Source organism: Rhinoraja longicauda, chromosome 23 (genome assembly GCF_053455715.1).
Source record: "Rhinoraja longicauda isolate Sanriku21f chromosome 23, sRhiLon1.1, whole genome shotgun sequence".
NCBI lineage: Eukaryota > Metazoa > Chordata > Chondrichthyes > Rajiformes > Arhynchobatidae > Rhinoraja > Rhinoraja longicauda.
Genome location: NC_135975.1, coordinates 34,170,970 through 34,194,596, shown reverse-complemented (window position 1 = coordinate 34,194,596; position 23,627 = coordinate 34,170,970). Strand labels below are relative to the sequence as shown.

The 23,627-nt window shown below is 47.1% G+C and overlaps 1 protein-coding gene across 4 annotated transcripts in view; it reads right to left on the bottom strand.

The window, feature by feature from the left end:
• The window catches only part of plxnc1 (plexin C1), a 130,425-nt gene that overhangs the window by 99,779 nt on the left and 7,019 nt on the right, over positions 1 to 23,627 (bottom strand). For all 4 annotated transcript variants that reach the window (XM_078420034.1, XM_078420035.1, XM_078420036.1 and 1 more), the window contains exon 2: positions 17,528 to 17,680. In XM_078420034.1, the coding sequence (XP_078276160.1) occupies positions 17,528 to 17,680 (153 nt within the window). The remainder of the gene's footprint in view (positions 1 to 17,527; positions 17,681 to 23,627) is intronic.

Below are 23,627 nucleotides of genomic sequence, written 5' to 3'. Positions count from 1 at the left end.
GGAGGGGATGGGAAGATATGGCCAGTGGTGGGGTCCCATTGTAGGTGACGGAAATGTTGGTGGATGATATGTTGGATCCGCTGGCTGGTGGGGTGGAAGGTGAGAACGAGGGGGATTCTGTCCTTGTTGCGAGTGGGGGGAGGGGGAGCAAGAGCGGAGCTGCGGGATGTAGAAGAGACCCTAGTGAGAGCCTCATCTATAATGGAGGAGGAGAAGCCCCGTTTCCTGAAGAACGAGGACATCTCGGAAGCCCTAGTGTGAAACACCTCATCCCGGGCACTGATGCGGCGTAGACGGAGGGCCCTCCATATACAAGATTGTGTAGGAAGGAACTGCAGTTGCTGGTTGATACGGAGATAGACACAAAATGCTGGAGTAACTCAGTGGGTCAGGTTGCCACTCTGACGAGAAGGAATAGGAGACGTTTTGGGTCGGGACCCTTCTTTGGACTGAATAGAAATTAGGTGCAGGAGGAGGCCATTCGGCCATTCGAGCCAGCACCGCCATTCACCGTGATCATGGCTGATCATCCACAATCAGTACCCCGTTCCTGCCTTCTCCCCATATCCCATATCCCTTGACTGAAGAAGGGTTATGACCCGATACGTCACCTGTTCCTTTTTCCAGAGATGCTGCCTGACCCGCTGAGTTACTCCAACATTTTGTGTCCAGCTTCCATATTCCAGTTGATGAACTCGTAGGAGTCAATGATTGAAACTGGAATAATGGAAAGCCATCCTACAACTTGATGTAAGGACCAACTTAAGGAAGAGAATGCAGAAGATGAGCAACAACTCTCTTGGTGGACAAGGTTGCACACAGTATACAGATGCTCCTCGACTTACGATGGGGTTACGTTCTGATAATCCCATCGTAAATCGAAAATATCGTAAGTCAAAAATGCATTTAATACACCTACCCGACCAAACATCATAGCCACCTACCCGACCAAACATCATAGCCACCTACCCGACCAAACATCATAGCCACCTAACCTACCCAACATCACAGCCACCTAACCTACCAACATCATAGCCACCTAACCTACCCAACATCATAGCCACCTAACCTACCCAACATCATAGCCACCTAACCTACCAACATCATAGCCACCTAACCTACCAACATCATAGCCAAACGTAGCCTAACTTAATCGTGCTCAGAACACTGACATTAGCCTACAGTTGGGCAAAATCTTCGAACACAAAGCCTATTTTATAATAAAGTGTTGAATATCTCATGTAATTTATTGAATACAGAACTGAACTGAAAGTGAGAAACAGAGTTGCTAGCCTGGGTCAAGATCAAAACTCAAAATTGGAAGTCCAGTTCCTACTGAACGTGTATCGCTTTTGCACCGGAATAAAGTCAAAATATCGTAAGTCAAAGCATCGTAAGTCGAGAAGCATCTGTACATTAATTCTGGAAGATGTTAAATATGTGAATGTTAGACACTCATGACTCTCGACAATGAATCGCTGAGAGGACAGAGTGCAGTTCCTGACCACTTTTCCCTCAGGAAATACCCGTGTCTTCTCTGCTGGTCCGTGTGGGCTAATGGAGACCTTGCGCGTCACCCTTGAACGTGCAAACTCCGTACAGACAGCACCCGTGGTCAGGATTGAACCCGGGTCTCCGGCGCTGTGAGGGGGCAACTCTACCGCTTGGCAATGGGCACTGGAAGCCATATTTGGCTGTGACAAACTGAAGACAGGAGGAAAGCTGAGTCTTTAGTGTGCAGAATGAGCACTGAGCATGGTCACAACTAGGCTGCAAAATGGCTGCAGCTGTGGTCTTGCTGTGCATCTACTAACGTCTGGTTTAAGTCTTCAGCCTGAGAAACCTAACTGCACTGATTCCATTAACACTGTGGTTGCAAGACAGTGTGAAAAACTGAGTATCTTACGGCAAGTTGCCAAGCTATTCTGCAAAGACAGACGCAAAATGCTGGAGTAACAGCAGCACGGGCAGCATCTCCAGAGACAAGGAATGGGTGACGTTTTATAACATAACATATATATAACAACTACAGCACGGAAACAGGCCCGTTCGGCCCTTCCAGTCCACGCCGACCACTCTCCCTGACCTAGTCTCATCTACCTGCACTCAGACCATAACCCTCTAATCCCCTCTTATCCATATACCTATCCAATTTACTCTTAAATAATAAAATCGAGCCAGCCTCCACCACTTCCACCGGAAGCCCATTCCATACAGCCACCACCCTCTGAGTAAAGAAGTTACCCCTCATGTTACCCCTAAACTTTTGTCCCTCAATTCTGAAGCTATGTCCCCTTGTTGGAATCTTCCCCACTCTCAAAGGGAAAAGCCTACCCACGTCAACTCTGTCCGTCCCTCTCAAAATTTTAAAAACCTCTATCAAGTCCCCCCTCAACCTTCTACGCTCCAAAGAGTAAAGACCCAACCTGTTCAACCTCTCTCTGTAGCTTAAGTGCTGAAACCCAGGCAACATTCTAGTAAATCTCCTCTGTACCCTCTCCATTTTGTCGACATCTTTCCTATAATTTGGCGACCAGAACTGCACACCATACTCCAGATTCGGCCTCACCAATGCCCTGTACAATTTTAACATTACATCCCAACTTCTATACTCGATGCTCTGATTTATAAAGGCAAGCATACCAAATGCCTTCTTCACCACCCTATCCACATGAGATTCCACCTTCAGGGAACAATGCACAGTTATTCCCAGATCCCTCTGTTCCACTGCATTCCTCAATTCCCTACCATTTACCCTGTACGTCCTATTTTGATTTGTCCTACCAAAATGCAGCACCTCACACTTATCAGCATTAAACTCCATCTGCCATCTTTCAGCCCACCCTTCCAAAAGGCCCAAGTCTCTCTTTTGGGTCGTGACACTTCTTCAGACTGAGAATCAGGGGAGAGATCGAGACCCTTCTCCATTCCTTCTCTCCAGAGATGCTGCCTGTCCTGCTGAGTTACTTTGGCTGCGAGTCTTCGGTGTGGAGGCTGAGGTCACTTGTTTTTGAGCCTGATTTGTTTTTAGACAATAAAGTAATGGCCGATAAGTTGGTGCTGTGTGTTTCCTGCAGGATGTGGGAAGGTAAGGACACCACTGGAGCTTCTGGGAGCTACACCTGCAAGAACTGTGTTCAGGTGTAGCTCCTGAATGGACGTGTGGTGGAGTTGGAGAAGCAGCTGGATGACCTCAGCGCCATCCGGGAATGCGAGAGTTTCCTGGACAGGACCTACTGTGAGGCTGTCACGCCAAGGGTCCAGGTCGAGCGAAGGTGGGAGACCATTTCAAGGGGGAAGTGAACTCCAGGAGACCCCAGTGGCTGTGTCTATTGCAAACAGGTACACCCTCTTGGGAGTTGTCGGGGCAGAAGACGCTTCCAGTCCGAGCGGCGGACAGGTTGGCGGCTCTAATCCAGGCGAGGAGACTCGACTGGGGAGACCGAAGTCAGGAAGAGCCATAGTAGTGGGTGACTCCATTGCCCGAGGTACGGAGAGTAGATTCTGTGGTGGCAGGCGGGACTTGAGGATGGTCTGTTGCCTCCCTGGTGCCAGGGTTCAAGACATCACGGAGCGGCTTCAGAACATCCTAGCGAGGGAAGGCGATCAACCGGAAGTAGTTGTGCACGTGGGCACGAACCGGTCGGGAGGAAGAGGAAGGAGATACTGCGACGTGAGTTTAGAGAGTTAGGAAGAAGACTGAGAAGTAGGACGTCGAAGGTGGTTGTCTCTGGACTGCTACCTGTACCTCGTGCTGGTGAGGGCAAGAACAGAGAGATCGGGGATATGAATGTATGGCTGAGGGGCTGGTGCAGGAAGCAGGGATGTAGATTTCTGGACCACTGGGTTCTCTTCTGGGGTCGGGGTGACCTGTACAAAAGGGACGGGTTGCACCTTAACAGCAGGGGGACCAACATTCTGGCAGGTAGGTTTGCTAGTGCTACAAGTGTGGCTTTAAACTAAGTAGTGGGGGAGAGGGGTTGACAAATTGGGAATATGAAGATGTAGTTAAAGGGGAAGCGAATACAGGAGAAATTGCAAAGGACTCTCGAATAAATGGGAAGGGAAGTTCTAGAAGGGATAAGAGAGTAAGGTCAGGGCCAATTGTGACCGGTGTGAGAGGGGAGGTGAATACCGAAGTTAAAGTGTTGTATTTAAATGCGCAAAGTATAAAAAATAAAGTGGATGAGCTTGAGGCTCAGTTAGACATTGGCAAGTATGATGTTGTGGGAATCACAGAGACATGGCTACAAGAGAACCAGGGCTGGGAACTGAATATTCAGGGGTACACAACGTATAGAAAACACAGACAGGTGGGCAGAGGGGGTGGGGTCGCTCTGTTGGTAAGGAATGATATTCACTCCCTTGCAAGGGGTGACATAGAATCAGGAGATGTAGAATCAGTATGGATAGAAATGTGGAATTGTAAGGGTTAATAGACTCTAATGGGAGTTATCTACAGTCCCCCAAACAGTAGCCTCGACATAGGGTGCAAGTTGAATCAAGACCTAAAATTGGCTTGTCGCAAATGTGGTGGTTATGGGAGATTTCAACATGCAGGTAGACTGGGAAAATCAGGTTGGTAATGGACCCCAGGAAAGAGAGTTTGTGGAGTGACTCCGAGATGGATTCTTAGAACAGTTTGTATTAGAGCCATCCAGGGAGAAGACAATTCTGGATTTAGTGTTGTGTAATGAACCTGATCTGATAAGGGGACTCGAGGTAAAAGAGCCATTATAGACAATAGACAATAGGTGCAGGAGTAGGCCATTCAGCCCTTCAAGCCAGCACCGCCATTCAATGCGATCATGGCTGATCACTCTCAATCAGTACCCCGTTCCTGCCATAACCACCACATTCTCCCCATACCCCCTCACTCCGCTATCCTTAAGAGCTCTATCCAGCTCTCTCTTGAAAGCATCCAACGAACTGGCCTCCACTGCCTTCTGAGGCACAGAATTCCACACCTTCACCACTCTCTGACTGAAAAAGTTCTTCCTCATCTCCGTTCTAAATGGCCTACCCCTTATTCTTAAACTGTGGCCCCTTGTTCTGGACTCCCCCAACATTGGGAACATGTTTCCTGCCTCTAATGTGTCCAATCCCCTAATTATCTTATATGTTTCAATAAGATCCCCCCTCATCCTTCTAAATTCCAGTGTATACAAGCCCAATCGCTCCAGCCTTTCAACATACGACAGTCCCGCCATTCCGGGAATTAACCTAGTGAACCTACGCTGCACGCCCTCCATAGCAAGAATATCCTTCCTCAAATTTGGAGACCAAAACTGCACACAGTACTCCAGGTGCGGTCTCACCAGGGCCCGGTACAACTGTAGAAGGACCTCTTTGCTCCTATACTCAACTCCTCTTGTTATAACAGAGCTTTATTTGTCGTTCGGTAGCAGTCATAGAAAAAAAAAAGAACACAAGACACATAACCCCAACACAAACGTCCATCACAGTGACTCCAAACACCCCCTCACTGTGATGGAGGCAACAAAACTTCCACTCTCTTCCCCACGCCCACGGACAGACAGTTCGTCCCCGACCGACCCGCACAGTCCCCGCACCGGGCGCTGAAACGTCTCGCGGCCGAACCGGGCGATGAAAGGCCCGCGACCAAGCCTTGCGCAGCTAAGTCCCGTGGTCGAGCCGCACCGGGCGATGTCAAGTCCGCAGCCGAGCCGCACCAGCGATGAAAAGCCCCGCAGCCGAGCTGCACCGGGCGATGTTAAGCCCCGCGGCCGAGCCGCACCGGGCGATGTTAAGTCCCGCAGCCGAGCCGCACCAGCGGTGAAAAGTCCTGCAGCCGAGCTGCACCGGGCGATGTTAAGCCCCGCAGCCGAGCTGCACCGGGCACTGTTAAGTCCAGCGGCCAAGCCGCACCGCGATGTAAAGTCCAGCGGCCAAGCCGCACCGGGTGATGTAAAGTCCAGCGGCCGAGCCGCAGCGGGCGATGTTAGGCCCCGCAGCCGAGCCGCACCCCGTGCCGTGAGGAAGAAAAAAGTTCCCCCCCCCCCCCCACACCCACCCACTCACACCACCACCCCCTCCCACACATACACAACCAAAAAAATATATATAAAAACCATCCCAACACCGACACACAACAAAAAAAGGGAAAAAAAAAGACGGACAGACTGCTAGTCAGCCGCTGCCGTTAGCCAACATTCCATTGGCTTTCTTCACTGCCTGCTGTACCTGCATGCTTCCTTTCATTGACTGATGCACTAGGACACCCAGATCTCGTTGAACTCCCCCTCCTCCTAACTTGACACCATTCAGATAATAATCTGCCTTTCTATTCTTACTTCCAAAGTGAATAACCTCACACTTATCTACATTAAACTGCATCTGCCATGTATCCGCCCACTCACACAACCTGTCCAAGTCACCCTGCAGCCTTATTGCATCTTCCTCACAATTCACACTACCCCCCAGCTTAGTATCATCTGCAAATTTGCTAGGAGGCAGTGATCACAATATGATACGTTTTACTCTACAAATTGAGAGGGAGAAGGGAAAATTAGAAGTGTCAGTATTACAGTATAGGGGATTACAGAGGCATAAGGCAGGAGCTGGCCAGATTTGACTGGAAGGAGGCCCTAGCAGGGAAGACGGTGGAACAGCAATGGCAGGTATTCCTGGGAATAATACAGAAGTTGGAGGATCAATTTATCCCAAAGAGGAGGAAAGATTCTAAGGGGAGTAAGAGGCACCCGTGGCTGACAAGGGAAGTCAATGACAGCATAAAAATAAAAGAGAAGTATAACATAGCAAAGAAGAGTGGGCCAGAGGATTGTGACTCTTTTAAAGAGCAACAGAAGATAACTAAAAAGGCAATACGGGGAGAAAAGATGAGGTACGAGGGTAAACTAGCCAATAATATAAAGGTGGATAGTAAAAGCTTTTTTAGGTATGTGAAGAGGAAAAAAATAGTCAAGGCAAATGTGGGTCCCTTGAAGACAGAAGCAGGGGAATTTATTATGGGGAACAAGAAAATGGCAGACGAGTTGAACCAGTACTTTGGATCTGTCTTCACTAAGGAAGATACAAACAATCTCCCAGATGTTCTAGTGGCCAGAGATCCTAGGGTGATAGAGGAACTGAAGGAAATCCACATTAGGCAGGAAACGGTGTTGCGTAGACTGATGGGACTGAAGGCTGATAAATCCCCAGGGCCTGATGGTCTGCATCCCAGGGTACTTAAGGAGATGACTCTAGAAATTGTGGACGCATTGGTAATCATTTTCCAATGTTCTATAGATTCAGGATCAGTTCCTGTGGATTGTAGCTAATGTTATCCCACTTTTTAAAGAAAGGAGGAGAGAGAAAACGGGAAATTATAGACCAGTTAGTCTGACATCAGTGGTGGGGAAGATGCTGGAGTCAATTATAAAAGACGAAATTGCGGAGCATTTGGATAGCAGTAACAGGATCGTTCTGAGTCAGCATGGATTTACGAAGGGGAAATCATGCTTGACAAATCTTCGGGAATTTTTTGAGGATGTAACTAGGAAAATTGACAGGGGAGAGCCGGTGGATGTGGTGTACCTCGACTTTCAGAAAGCCTTCGACAAGGTCCCACAAAGGAGATTAGTGGGCAAAATTAGAGCGCATGGTATTGGGGGTAGGGTACTGACATGGATAGAAAAATGGTTGACAGACAGAAAGCAAAGAGTGGGGATAAATGGGTCCCTTTCAGAATGGCAGGCAGTGACCAGTGGGGTACTGCAAGGCTCTGTGCTGGGACCTCAGCTATTTACAATATACATTAATGACTTGGATGAAGGGATTAAAAGTACCATTAGCAAATTTGCAGATGATACAAAGCTGGGTGATAGTGTGAACTGTGAGGAAGATATTATGAGGTTGCAGGGTGACTTGGACAGGTTGTGTGAGTAGGCGGGTGCATGGCAGATGCAGTTTAATGTGGATAAGTGTGAGGTTATCCTCTTTGGTGGTAAGAATAGGAAGGCAGATTATTTTCTGAATGGTGTTGTTACAAAAAGGGGACGTACAATGATATCTGGGTGTCTTGTGCATCAGTCACTGAAAGGAAGCATGCAGGTACAGCAGGCAGTGAAGAAAGCCAATGGAATGTTGGCCTTCATAACAAGAGGAGTTGAGTATAGGAGCAAAGAGGTCCTTCTGCAATTGTACAGGGCCCTAGTGAGACCGCACCTGGTGTACTGTGTGCAGTTTTGGTCTCCAAATTTGAGGAAGGATATTCTTGCTATTGAGGGCGCGTAGCGTAGGTTTACTAGGTTAATTCCCGGAATGGCGGGACTGTCACATGTTGAAAGACTGGAGCGACTAGGCTTGTATACACTGGAATTTAGAAGGAGAGGGGATCTTATCAAAACATATAAGATTATTAAAGGGTTGGACACGTTAAAGGCAAGAAACATGTTCCCAATGTTGGGGGAGTCCAGAACCAGGGGCCACAGTTTAAGAATAAGGGGTAGGCCATTTAGAACGGAGATGAGGAAAAACTTTTTCAGTCAGAGAATTGTGAATCTGTGGAATTCACTGCCTCAGAAGGCAGTGGAGGCCAATTCTCTGAGTGCATTCAAGAGAGAGCTAGATAGAGTTCTTAAGGATAGCGGAGTCAGGGGGTATGGGGAGAAGGCAGGAACGGGGTACTGATTGAGAATGATCAGCCATGATCACGGTGAATGGAGGTGCTGCCTCGAAGGGCCGAATGGCCTACTCCTATTATCTATTGTCTACTCCAGCACTTTGTGTCCATCTTCGGTGTAAACCAGCATCTGCAGTTCCTTCCTACACAAGTGACTCTCCAAGCATTTCCACCCGCACCTTGGCTTTCCTTCAGTGGGCTATTTCTATACACATGGCACTTCACTGTACCTCAGTGCATGTGATAATAAAGAACCATTAAATCATTGTTCAGTAAGAGGATTTAAAAGACATTTAGACAGGTACATGGACAGGACAGGAAATATGGGCCTGATGCAGGCAGGTGGGCCTAGTGTAGACGGAGCATCTTGGTCGGCATGGGCAAGTTTGGCTGAAGGGCCTGTGTCCGTGTTGTATGACCTTAGCAGGCACATTGAGAAGATGCATCTTGTAATTACAGTCAACGCAGCCCATGAGTAAAGATGCAACAAATTTGTGTGACACGATAATGTTCATAAGTTATAGGAGTAAAATTAGGCCATTCGGCCCATCAAGTCTACTCCGCCATTCAATCATGGCTGATCTATCTTTCCCTCCTAACTCCATTCTCCTGCCTATTATTTGAGGATGATACATTTGAGCAGACTCTAACCCAAAGATTTTGATGGGACAAATTCATTGGCAAAATATCAGTCATACTCGTCATATATCACGGAAACAGGCCCTTCAGCCCAACTTGCCCATGCTGACCACCATGCTCCATCTACACTAGACCCACCTGCCTGCATCGGGCCCATATCCCTCAAAACCTGTCCTATCCATGTACCTGTCTACATGTCTTTTAAATATTCTTATAGTACAATGATTTAATTATCACATGTACCGAGGTATAGTGAAATTATTTTTTACATACAGTACAGGAAATTATTACCATACATAAGCACAATCCCAGATGAAGTACAAAGTGTATGGAAATAGCCCACTGAGACATGTAAGAGTCACCAGGTTTTGGCGCCATTTTCTAAATCCAAGCTACAGCTAGCCATAAAGGCCCGTTGCCTCTGAATGGATCGTCCAGCGACCTGTCGGCCCTCTCCTCGCCCGGCCACGTTCCGCCTTTGTGGTCCAGGGGTGCCTCCCGCAGCCAACCTTGAGGGTGAGGTCCCGCTTCTTCTTAATGGCTCTTGGTTTCTGCATCCACCGTCGCCAACTCCCTCCACCCTCCCCTCCTGTTCTCCGGTCCCTGGGGACGAGCAGGGGCTGTTCGGTGGTTCCCTCTCTGCAGCGAGTGGGCAGGGCCTGTTGCCGAGTCCCCAACTGTCCTGCCTCAACTATCTCCTTTACTTTTAGACTCTGGACTTTAGAGACACAACGCGGAAATAGGATCTTCGGCCCACCGAGTCCACGCCGACCAGTGTCCTAACACTATCCTACACACCAGGAACAATTTACAATTTTTACCAAAGCCAATTAACATACAAACTGCACATCTTTAGAGTGTGGAAGGAAACTGGCGATCCTGGAGAAAACCCACGTGATCAGACGGAGAACGTACAAACTTCGCACAGACAGCACCCATAGTCAGGAGCGAACCCGGGTCTCTGGTGCTGTAAGGCACCAACTCTACCCTGCTGGCAGCTCCTCCGGCAACTCGTTCCATTTACCCACCACCCTGTGAAAGAGTCGCTCCTCGGATTCCTGTTAAATCTATCCCCTATTGTGTTAAAACTATGTCCTCTGGTTCTTTGATTCCTCTACTCTGGGTGAAAGACTGTGCATTCACCCTATTTATTCCCGTGAAGAACTTATACACCTCGATAAGATCACCCCGTCCTGCGCTCCAAGGAATAAAATCCTAGCCTGCTCAACCTCTCCCTATAGCTCAGCCGCTCAAGTCCTGGCAACATCCTCGTAAATCTTCTCTGCAATCTTCCCAGCTTAACAACATCCTTGCTAGAGCAAGGTGACCAAAACTGAACACAACACCCCAAATGTGTCCTCATCAACATCTTGTACAGCTGTAACATAACCCAACTTCTATACTCAATACCCTGACTGATGAAGGCTAATGCACCGATAGCCTCCTTGACCACTCTATCTAACTGTGAAGCCGGTTTCAGCGACCCATGCACCTGCACTCCTAGATCCCTCTGCTGTACAACACTTCCCAGAGCCCAGCCATTCACTGTGAAGGTCCTGCCCTGGTTTGGCTTCGTAAAAAGCAACACCTTGCAGTTAAACGCCATCAACCATTCCTCTTCCCACTTGGCCAACTGATCAAGATCCTGCTGTGATCTTTGATAACAATCTTCGCTGTCTACGTTACCACCCAAGTTAGTGCCATCTGCAAACTCACTAATCATGGCATGTACATTCGCAACCAAATCAGTGATCTAAACCACACACAGCAATGGGCCCATCTGTGAGGCACCCCACTAGTCACAGGCCTCCAGACCAAAAAAACAACCTCCACCATCACCCTCCGCTTCCTTCCATGAAGCTGATTCTCTATACAGTTGGCTAGCTCTCCCTCAATCCTATGCGATCTAACCTTCCAGAGCAGCTTAAATATTAACTGGAAAGACAGAAGAACCAATGTCAGCGTGCTGAATGAAGCAAAAGCATCAAGCATCGAAGCCTTCGCCATCAAGAACCAACGAAGATGGAGCGGTCATGTTGTTCGGATGGAAGACCAGCGTCTACCAAAGCAAGTCTTCTACTCCCAGCTTAAAGAAGGCAAACGTAAAAGAGGCGGACTAAAGAAGAAACTCAAAGATGGCCTTTAAAGCCAGCATGAAGAAATGTGAAATGGACATCGAAAACTGGCAAACCAATGCCAAGGACAGGAAACTCTGGCCAACCATCATCCAAAAAGGAACAGCGACCTTTGAAGCCAACAGATGCGCAGAATTAGAAGAAAAGAGAAGGAAACGGAAAGAGAGGAAGCAACAACCAAAGCCTGATCTGACATCTGGAATTACATGCCTTGAATGCCAAAGAACTTTCAAAGCCAGGACTGGACTCATAAGCCACCTGAGAGTTCATAAACACAACGGAACATGGACCATCATCCTCGACCTCGAGGGATCACCATGACAACGGCCGCGTGGAACATCAAATGCATTGCTGAGCTCCATGTCGACAAAGGCTGCAACTTTGCCCTCGTCAACCTTTCTGGTTACTTCTTCAAAATTGGAAACTCAGTTTAAAGAAACTTGAAATGCTGTTTCTTTTAGAAAGGGGAAGCACACAGAAATCCACAGATAAAATCGAACAATCCAGCAATCTGACAATCTAAAAGCACGGCCTCATATTACGACTTAATATTTAATTCATCGATGTAAATATATATTTTTTCTAATCATGAGAGGAACCGTACAAAAAACAATACAAAAACTGAAAAGGCACCAAAGTTGTAAAAAAAACTGCAGATGAAAATGGCGGTATGTGCAACTTTTGGGTCTTTGTCCACAATGACCTGATACATCCGATATTGAGCCATCAATTGTTTAGTTTAGTTTAGAGATACAGCACAGAAACAGGCCCTTTCGGCCCACCAGGTCTGCACCGACCAGCGATCTCCGCACATTAACACTATCCTACACCCACTAGGGACAATTTTTACATTTACCAAGCCAATTAACCTACAAACCTGTACGTCTTTGGAGTGTGGGAGGAAACCGAAGATCTCGGAGAAAACCCACGTAGGTCACGGGGAGAACGGACAAACTCCGTACAGACAGAACCCTTAGTCAGAATCGAACCCGGGTCTCCGGCGCTGCATTCGCTGTAAGGCAGCAACTCTACCGCTGCACCACCGTGACCGCCCTTACCACCGTGACCACCCTAAATGATTCTTAAATGATTGTAGGATTTTGCCCTGCACAGATTTGTCTGAATGTTCATTTCACAGGTTGCCCTCTGCAAGAAGATCTTTGTTTCAATGTTAAAACTCCTTCTTAATATCTCCTTGCTGTAGCACTAGAAATCCATTTTGAGCCTTTTGCCTGTGATGTGCACAGCACTTAAACATTTACCTTTTATTTTCCATGGAACAGAATACTAAGAAAACTGTTCTGAACCCTTTCAAGCTTGAATTGGATGTTGTCAGGACCAGAGGATGTTGCCAGGACTAGAGGGTGTGAGCTACAGGGAGAGGTTGAGTAGGCTGGGTCTCTATTCCATGGAGCGCAGGAGGATGAGGGGACATCTATAGAGATATACAAAATCATGAGAGGAATAGATCGGCTAGATGCACAGAGTCTTTTACCCAGAGTAAGGGAATCAAGGACCAGATGACATAGGTTCAAGGTGAAGGGGAAAAGATTTAATAGGAATCCTATTTCACACGGAGGGTGGTGGGTGTATGGAACAAGCTGCCAGAGGAGGTAGTTGAGGCTGGGACTATCCCATCGTTTAAGAAACAGTTGGATAGGTACATGGATAGGACAGGTTTGGAGGGGTATGGAGTGCAGGCAAGTGCGACTAGGGTAGCTGGGACATTGTTGGCCGGTGTGGGCGAGTTGGGCCCAAGGGCTTGTTTCCATACTGTATCAATCTATGACTCTATAAAACAGAAGCATGCAACCATATTGTGTTCTGTGAAGGGTGATCTCAACAGGGGAAACATGGAGCACAAAATGGAACTGCTCTGGGTGAAGGGGAGAAGGCAGGAGAATGGGGTTATGAGGGAGAGATGGATCAGCTAAGATTGAATGGCGGAGTAGACCCGATGGGCTGAATGGCCTCATTCTGCTCCAATCACTTATGAAATTAGATAATAACATGAAAAGAAAAGGCCCCACAGCAGAAGCGCCCACGTAGTGGGGCAGGAAACTGGACGTGTCCTGAGCTAATTCTGCTACCACCACCATCATCTATTGTACAAGTGATGGCTCCCACTGATTGTCGCCGGAAGCTTGCGCCCTTTTCAGGACGGACGATGACAGTGATGTAACATTTGAAACACGGATGATGGACACGAAAGAAGAAGATGAAAAGAAAAATAACACAGTTGCCAACTAAGCAGTAATGCGTGAAGGATGAAATCATGCTCAAAGCAAGGTCTGGCATAAAGCAGGAAGGACGTGAGGGACGGAAGGGTAGCTCAGTATATGGCAATGGGCCAACTGAGGGTACGGCCGGAGATGAGAAGACATTGGAAGCCAAAGCCAAGGAGTGAAGGGATGGGATCAAAAGTGTCCATGAAAATATTTCAACAGGATGGCACATTGGCGCAGCGGTAGAGTTGCTGCCTCACAACACCAGAGCGGTGGGTTCCATCCTGACTACGGGTGCTGTCTGTACGGAGTTTGTACGTTCTCCCCATGACCGCGTGGGTTTTCTCCGTGATCACCGATTTCCACACACACTCCAAAGACGTACAGGCTTTGCTAAATTTGTAAATTTGTAAATTGCCCCTCGTGTGTAGGATAGTGTTAATGTGCAGGGATCGCTGGTCGGCACAGACTCGGTGGGCTGAAGGGCCTGTTTTCACACTGTCTCTCTCTGAAGTCTAAAGGAGGTTGAAAGGTTTCAATTGGAGGTGTTGGGAGGTCAGGAGCCAGTTACCAATTTTTGGAAAATATGACGTTGAGCCGAAAAGTAAGAGGAAGATGAAATTCACGCTGCAAACATATGCCCAAAAATGGAAGTGTTGTTCAAAAAAATCACGCATGTGTGTCTGCACCATAATCAGCAAGATTGTGGTCATTCTCAACAGACTCCTCTCAGCGCAGTACAAATTAAACACATCTGACAACTAACAACGAACCTAACGAGATTCTCAGCACAGTTTTTTTCCCACTCACAAAAGGTTACAACATCTGTCAATAGCCAATATTAAAATGCCCATCCTACATGCAGTTTTTAGCAAATGTTTGTTTATGGAGGAGTTATATATATTTCAGAAGAGGTGGTCAGATACAGGGAAAAATGGAGGGTACGTTGTACCTGATGTGAGGCTTTGATTGACGATGTACAATGTTACAGCTAAGTGGTGCATCTGGTAGAGCTGCTGCCTCACAGTGCAAGAGACCCAGGGTTTCATCCTGACATTGGAAGCTGTCTGTGTGGAGTTTGCACCTTCTCCCTGTTTCCGCCTCTGGGTGGTCCGGTCTCCTCCCATATCCCAAATGGGTGCGGGTTTTTTAAAGTCAATTGTCCTCTGTAAATTGATCCTGGTGAGTAGGGAGTGGACGCGAAAATGGGATAGCACAGACCGATGTGTGAGTGGGTAGGGTGGACTCTGTGGGCTGAAGGGCCTGTTTCCAGGTTGCATTATTCAATCATACTTGTAGTTTTAGAATGGTGGCTGCCATTCAGCAATGCAGAGCAATCTCACAAAACATCAGAGAGGTAAACAGTTTGTTCTAGTAACATCGGATAAAGAACACAAGCTGGCCATGACAATAAGGTAAATTCCCCCAGTCTTTCAGATGGTGACACGAGACCTTTTATGGGCTCTTTACCTGACAGGACAAACTGGGACATAAGTTCATCAGTTATTGGAACAGAATCAGCCTGTCAAGTCTACTCCGCCATTCAATCATGGCTGGTCTATCTCTCCCTCTCAACCCCATTCTCCTGCCTTCTCCCCATAACCCCTGACACACGCACTAATCAAGAATCTAGCAATCTCCACCTTAAAAATATCCATTGATGGCCTCCACAGCCGTCTGTGGCAAATAATTCCACAGATTCACTACCCTCTGACTAAAGAAATTCCTCCTCATCTCCTTACTAAAGGTACATCGTTTAATTCTGAGGCTGTGCTCTCTGGTCCTAGACTCTCCCACTAGTGGAAACACCCTCTCCACATCCACTCTATCCGGGCCTTTCACTATTCGGTAAGTTTCAATGAGGTCCCCCACTCATCCTTCTAAACTCCAGCGAGTACAGGCCCAGTGCCGACAAACGCCCATCATATGTTAACCCAACAATCCCTGGACCTGGTATAAAGTTTCATCAGAGTGACAGTGATGATGCAACATATTCTCACACTGATATAGCGGCCCGGTGGCGCAGCGGTAGAGTTGCTGCCTCACAGCGCCAGAGACCCGGGTTCAATCCTGACTACGGGTGCTGTCTGTACGGAGTTTGTACGTTCTCCCCGTGACCTGCATGGGTTTTCTCCAAGATCTTTGGTTTCCTCCCACACTCCAAAGACATAACCTGGTAGTTTCTTTGTTGAACTAAATTAAGGTGCATGTTGCAATGGAAAGCACTTGAACAGTTGGTTGGGAAGAAAGCCAAACTATAAGAAAGAGGACTGTGCCTCCTTTGGCTTTATTGGATTGGTATTAAAAAAACGTAAAATTGTCCCTCGTGTGTGTGTGTAGTGCTAATGTGCAGGGATCGCTGGTCGGTACGGACTTGGTGGGCCGAAGGGCCTGTTTCCACGCTGAATCTCTAAACTAAACTAAACTATTGCCTTACAGTGCCAGAGACCCTGGTTCGATCCTGACTACGAGTGCTGCCTGTACTAAGTTTGTACATTCTCCCCGTGACCTGCGTGTGTTTTCTCTGAGATCTTTGGTTTCCTCCCACACTCCAAAGGCGTACAGGTTTGGAGGTTAATTAGTTTGGTATTCATAGGAGGTGACTGGTGGAGACTCACTCTGATGGATGTTTCTTTTTTTTGTTTTTGTGTTGGTTTTGTGATTGTGTGTGTAATTGCTTATTTTATTGCTATTATTGTTGGACTGTGGGTAACGAAATCTCGTCCAAAAGACTTGTTTTTTTTGGATGACAATAAAGGTAATTCTGATTCTGATTCTGAATTCTGATAGTGTTAGGGGTGTACAGGGCGATCGCTGGTCAGCAGGGTCTCGGTGGGCCGAAGGGCCTGTTTCTGCACTGCATCCCTAAAGTCTAAAAGTCTAAATCAATTTTCACTAAAGCTTTTCTGCACATCTGGCAAGGCAGCTTCAGCAGCCAACATCATTACTGGCCCAGTAGACACAAAATGCCAGAGTAACTCAGCGGGTCAGGCAGCATCTTGGGAGACAAAGAATAGGTGACGTTTTGGGTCGAAACCCTTCTTCAGATTGACCTCTCTCTCTGTACATTATATGTCAAATCCAACAGTCTTTGCAGGAACATGACGTGCTGATATGATAACTCCAATAAACATACATTAGCAGGACTTTCCCTGTGGACTGTTTGTTAATGGGGCAAAACCAGCAGACTTTGTCCAGAAATTGGCCTATCCCAGTGGATAGTCAGTCAAAAGAAAGTAACCCTTGCAAACCTTCCCTATCCGTCTCTGCCTCCCCACCACCCCCCCCCCCCCCCCCCGTCATCGTCCCTGTTTCACTGTCACCCTGTTGAGTTCCACTGTCTGTATAACTCGTTATCACCTAGCCCACAGCCAACAATGGATCATTGTTGGCTCCACTTTTCCTTGATCTTCGTTGCTTTTTGCATATCTTTCATCTGTTTGTTCTATATACCTTCTATGTCTCTCATTACCCTCACCCCTGACTCTCGCTCTGAAGAAAGGACCCGACTCGGAAAGCCACCTATTTCTTTTCTCCAGATACGCTGCCTGTCCTACTGAGTGATGCCAGCTTTTTGTTGTCTATCCTCGGTGCAAACCAGCATCCGCAGCTCCTTCCGATACATTTAGCCGGCAGACACTACTCCACTGACCACAGTGACCCAGCTGGGCGATGCCAACCTGCACATCTGACACACGGGATCAGCTCATTATTTCCAAGCAACATGCACACGTTTGACCTGAAAATATCCTCGTCAGAACTGCAGATACGTGCGAGCATTTTTGAAAATAAAGTGTACAAGTCCATCTAAAAAAAAGTTAGCGAGCAACTTTAAGGAGGGCTTTCTGGCCAGATGTAGTTTGGCTGCAAATCTTGGCTCTGACCTTAATTAATCGTCCATCTTCTGCTCCGAGGAATATGACAGCCCAGTTCTCCACCAACGCAGCTGACACCGATAACAATCCAGAGTAACTAAATAACGGCGTACTGTGTACCGGTTCCACAGCCACGTGTATTTGGGGCACAGGCTCATCAATCTAAAAGGGAGTCAAAAAAAAATGTAAAAGGCTGTAAAAGGGCAATAAGATATATTAATGCTAACACTATTGATATATTCAAAGGAGTGATAGATTTAGCTCTTCGGGCTAACAGAATCGAGGGATATGGGGAGATCGCAGGAATGGGGTACTGATTTTGGATGATCAGCCGTGATCATATTGAATGGCGGTGCTGACTCGAAGGGCCGAATGGCCCACTCCTGCACCTATTTTCTATGCTTCTGTTTACATTTTAATAAATGCAGGTACAAACGTCCACCCCAAAACTATGTCAGGGGAAAGCAAAGCTTCTGCCAGGCTGGCTGTCTCTAACATGGACTTTAAATTTCTCTTTCGTTTTAAAATCGAGGTAAATATATTTTTAAAATAATTAAATCAATTAAAGATAGACACAAAATGCTGGAGTAACCCAGCGGGTCGGGCAGCACCGCTGGAGAAAAAGGATAGGTGATGTTTCGGGTCGAGACCCTTCTTCAGACTGATCCCCCAGTCTGAAGTAGGGTTTCCTATTCCTTCTCTCCACAGATGCTGCCTGTCCCGTTGAGTTACTCCAACATTTTGTGTCTTATTCTTACACTGTGACCCCTGGTTCGGGACTCGCCTAACATCGGGAACATATTTCCTGCATCTAGCCTGTCTAATCCCTTAAGAATTTTATATTTTTCTTTTAGTTCCCCTTTCATCCTAAATTCCAGTGAATATATGTCCAATCGATCAATTTTTTCATCATATGTCAGTCCCGCCATCCTGGGAATTAACCTGGTGATCCTACGCTGCACCCCCTCAATAGCAAGAATGTCCTTCCTCAAATTAGGAAACCAAAACTGCACACAATACTCCAGATGTAGTCTCACCAGGGCCCTGTACAACTGTAGTGGGACCTCCTTGCTCCTATTCTCAACTCCTCTCGCTATGAAGGTCGACATGCTATTTGCTTTCTTCACTGCCTGCTGTACCTGCATGCCTACTTTCAGAATCTGCCCTCCTGGAATTGTTGACAGTTCTCAGATTCACAAAATGAACTGCCGGTGAGAGGAGAAACAATCCCAGTGAATAAAGACAGAACAAAACATTGATCATTACCTAAAACTCTTAGAGTCAGTCATGCCCAACTTGCCCACACCAGCCAACATATCCCATTTACACTAGTCCCACCTGCCAGTGTTTGGCCCATATCCCTCTCAACCTGTCCTAACTATGTATCTGTCCAAATGTTTCTTAAACGTTGTGATAGTACCTGCCTCAACTACCTCCTCCAGCAGCTCGTTCCCTACACCCACCACCTTTTGTGTGAAAATGTTACCCCTCAGTTTCCTATTAAACCTTTGCCCCCTCACCTTAAACCCATGTCCTCTGGTTCTTGATTCTCCTACTCTGGGCAAGAGACTCTGTGCGTCTGTCCGATCATATTCCTCTTGTGATTTTGTATCATCATGTTCTTATTACAAACAGCTCAAGATCACATAAGCAAATCATAAGAAACGCAAATGTTTAAAATCCAAATAAAAAATCCTTAAAGCACTCAGCAGATCAGGCTGGAGATGGAGAGAGAAACACAGTTAATGTTTCAGGTGTCAATTCTATGGTTACCACATTCGCCCCATTATAGACCTGTCCATTGTTCCACATATTGTCCTCCCCCTACTTCCTCTGCCATTTAGACCTTAGTTTAGAGGTACAGCGCGGAAAACTGGCGTTTAGCCCACCAGGTCCGCGCCGACCAGCGATCCCCGCACATTAACACTATCCTACACACACTAGGGACAATTTTTACATTTACCAACAAACCTGTACGCATTGGAGTGTGGGAGGAAACCGAAGATCACGGAGAAAACCCACGCATGTCATGGGGAGAACGTAGAAACTCCGTACAGACAGCACCCGTAGTTGGGATGGAACCCGGGTATCAACCAGCATCTAGTTCCTTCCCACACGAGTGCGGCACGGTGGCGCAGCGGTAGAGTTGCTGCCTTACTGCAAGTGCTATAAGGCAGCAACTCTACCGCTGCGCCACCGTGCCCCTCTCTTGTGTAGGAAGGAACTGCAGATGCTGGTTGATACCAAAGATAGACACAAAATGTTGAGCGGGACAGGAAGCATCTCTGGAGGAAAGGAATAGGTGAGGTTTTGGGTCGAGACCCTTCTTCAGACTGCTGGTTAAACACAGTGGCAGATCAGGAGAACAGGAGGAATCACAGAGGGCGAGCAGAGAGAGAGAGAGAGAGGGTGTTCACAACTCTCGCTGGAGTGAAGAAGAGATAGAAGCAGACTGAAGAAGGGTCTCAACCCGAAACTTCACCTATTCCTTCTCTCCAGAGATGCTGCCTGTCCCGCTGAGTTACTCCAGCATCTTGTGTCTATCTTCCTTTCTAAGTTCTGAAGAAGCATCTTTGACCTAAAATTTCGCTTTCGACAGATGCTCCTTGACTGGCTGATTTCTATCATAATGTTTGATTCTGTTGATATTTCAGGTGACTGTGCTTTTGTCTGAATCGAGACACGTTAGCCTGCAAACCTGTGCATCTTTGGAGTGTGGGAGGAAACCTTTGAAACCTTTGAAACATGAATATCACTGTACTTTAATTGGTACATGTGACAATAAAAGACCTTTGAAACTGGAGCACCTGGAGAAAACCCACGCAGTCACACAGAGAATGTACAAACCGTATCTGTGGTCAGGATCAAACCCAGGTCTCTGGCGCTGTGAGGCAGCAACTCTACCGCTGCGCCACCGTGCCACCTTGAACTGAACTGAATGGTACAATTCTCAAAGGGATACGAGGACTGAGAGACCCGAGGCTACTTGTGCATAAAAACATTGATTGGAGTCCTTGAGCAAATGGTTAAAAAAATCCTGTGGCTTTATTTACAAGAACAAGGAAGTCAAATGACTTTGCTTCACTGTGGTTCAGCAACAGCCAGAGTATTACTTCCAGCTCTGAGCACCCACACTTACACAGGATCTGCAGACTCGGGTCACAATGCAGAAAAGATCAACAAAAACTATTCCAGGGATAACATAGAACATAGAAAACAGAAAATAGGTGCAGGAAGAGGCCATTTGGCCCTTCCAGCCAGCACCGCCATTCATTGTGATCATGGTTGATCATCCACAATCAGTAGCCCGTGCCTGCCTTCTCCCCATATCCCGTGATTGCGCTAGCCCCTAGAGCTCTATCTAACTCTCTTTTAAATTCATCCAGTGCATTGGCCTCCACTGCCCTCTGTGGCAGAGAATTCCACAGATTCGCAACTCTCTGGGTGAAAAAGTTACTTCTCACCTCAGTTTTAAATGTCCTCCCCTTTATTCTTAGACTGTGTGGCCCCTGGTTCCGGACTCCAACATTGGGAACATTTTTCCTACATCTAGCTTGTCCAGTCCTTTTATAATTTTATACGGCTCTATAAGATCCCCTCTCATCCTTCGAAACTCCAGTGAATACAAGCCCAGTCTTCCCAATTTTTTCCCATATGACAGTCCCTCCATCCCAGGGATTAACCTCGATAAGGAAGTGGGTGAACTGGAGGTGCTGGTGGGTAGGGAGTGGAGGGGAGGGAGGGGGGCTGGGGGTTGCAAAGCAGGGGGAAGGTGGCGAGGGGACCTGATCGAGGCATCTCACATCAGAATATGTGCAGCCAGGGCTGCTAAAGAGGAACTGGGAGCTCTTTCTGACGGTGGAGAGGTCATGAACTAAAGGATGTGGAATGTTGGTGATGTGCAAAAATCCCAAAAAGGACAACACACGTCAAAAATATTTCACACAGCCAAGCACTGGGGAACTGGAATGCACGCCAGGGGGTAGTAACGGAGGCAGAGACTTCCCTGAAGGTGAAGTCGCAGGCAGATTGGGCAGTCAAAAGGCTTTTGGCACATTGGCCTTCACCAATCAGAATATTGAGTGTAGAAGTTGGGAGGTCATGTTGCAGTTGTACAAGACAGTGTTGAGGCCGCATTTAGAGTATTGTGTTTAGTTTTGGGAACCATGTATAGAAAATATGTTGTTATGTTGGAAAGGGTGCTGAGAAGATTTACAAGGGTGTTGCCAGGACTTGAGAGTCTGAGCTGTAGGGAGGGGTTGAGCAGGCTGGGACTTTATTCCCCGGAGCGCAGGAGGACAAGGGGTGATCTTATGGAGGTGTATAAAATCATTAGAGGAATAGATCGGGTAGACACACAGACTCTCTTGCCCAGCGTAGGGGAACCAGAGGACATAGATTTAAGGTGAAAGGGGAATGATTTTATAAGAATCTAAGTGATAACTTTTTCACACAGAGGATGATGGGTGTATGGAACGAGGTGCCACAGGAGGTAGTTGAGGCAGGGACTATCGTAATGTTCAAGAAACAATTTGGCAGGTACATGGATAGGACAGGTTTAGAGGGATATGGGCCAAACGCAGGCAGGTGGGACCAGTGTAGATAGGACAAATTGATCGGTGTGGGCATGTTGGGCCGAATGGCGTGTTTCCATGTTGTATGACTCCTTGACTCTATGACTCTATGATTCCAACCTGGCACCCAAAGAGGAAGCACAGAGATAGATGAAAGAAAACATTGCAGATGTATGGTGAGAGGAGAGAGATGAAGTGCTTTAGTACAGAGTTGGGATGGACTTCATGGGTAGCATGTTCTCCTTCCATTCTATGATTAACAAATCCTCATGCATCTGTTGCAAAGACAAATCTTGACCAGTACAGGAGATCATTTCCTATCATTTCTGCACATTATCCGTACACAAATTGGTATTTGTAGTTGCTATGAAATGGGTGACCAAACTTCGGCACTTGATTACGTTGCTAGTCTTCAGTATCTCTCCCCAATAAAATTCTGAACCAACGCAAAGCAGCACTGGGTCTTTTAGACTTTAGAGATACAGCGCAGACACAGGCCCTTCGGCCCACTGAGTCCACACTGACCAGCGATTACCCCGTACACTAGCACTAGCCTACACACGAGGGACAACTTAACCCAAGCCAATTAACCTACAACCTGTACGTCTTTGGAGTGCGGGGGGAAACTGGAGCACCCGGAGAAAACCCACGCAGGTCACGGGGAGAACGTGCAAAAAAGGTACAGACAGCACCCGTGATCAGGATCGAACCTGTGTCTCTGGTGCTGTGAGGCAGCAACTCTGCTGCTGCACCACTGTGCTGCCTGGGTCTGTTAAATACTAGGTGATAAACACTAGCTGCCTTTAATTATGGTGTGCAATCTAATGCATCCCTGGAGGTGCAGCTGAATCACCAGCGTAGCATCACCTGAGAAAGAACATCCCTGCTGAGATTTCCAGAGATTTTGTCTTTCTCACAATCGTGGCCAGAGATTCTTCCAATCTCTGGCCTTTGTCCACCCATCTGACAATCAAAATCCCTCTTACCTGTATCCATCTATCACTTGCCAGACTTTGTCCTGGCCCCCACCTCTCTCCTACGTTCTCGGAGCACAATTAGGCCATTCGGCCCATCAAGTCTACTCCGCCATTCAATCATGGCTGATCTATCTTTCCCTCTCAACCCCATTATCCTGCCTTCTCCCCATAATCCCTTCTCACTCACTCCACTGGACCCCACAGTCCTGCAGGTTTTCCATCTAGATCTACATTGGAACCTGCTGCATAGAACATCAAACAGTACAGGAGCGGGCCAACAGTGTTTGTGTTGAACAAGATGCCTTGTTAAACTGACCTCATCCTCCTGTACATGATCCATTTCCCTCTATTCCATACACTCCCATGTGGCTATCTAACAGCATCTTATACGCCACCATATTAAAAGCCTTTTAAAATCCATGTTTACAACATCCACTGCCCAGCCTTCATCAATCTCCTTTGTCACCTCCTCAAAAACCTCATTCATAGCACCAGGCTGCCTCGCCTAGTCTGTCTGTCGTTTTCAAACTTTTCTTGTTATTTTTGGTAAGTTTTTAA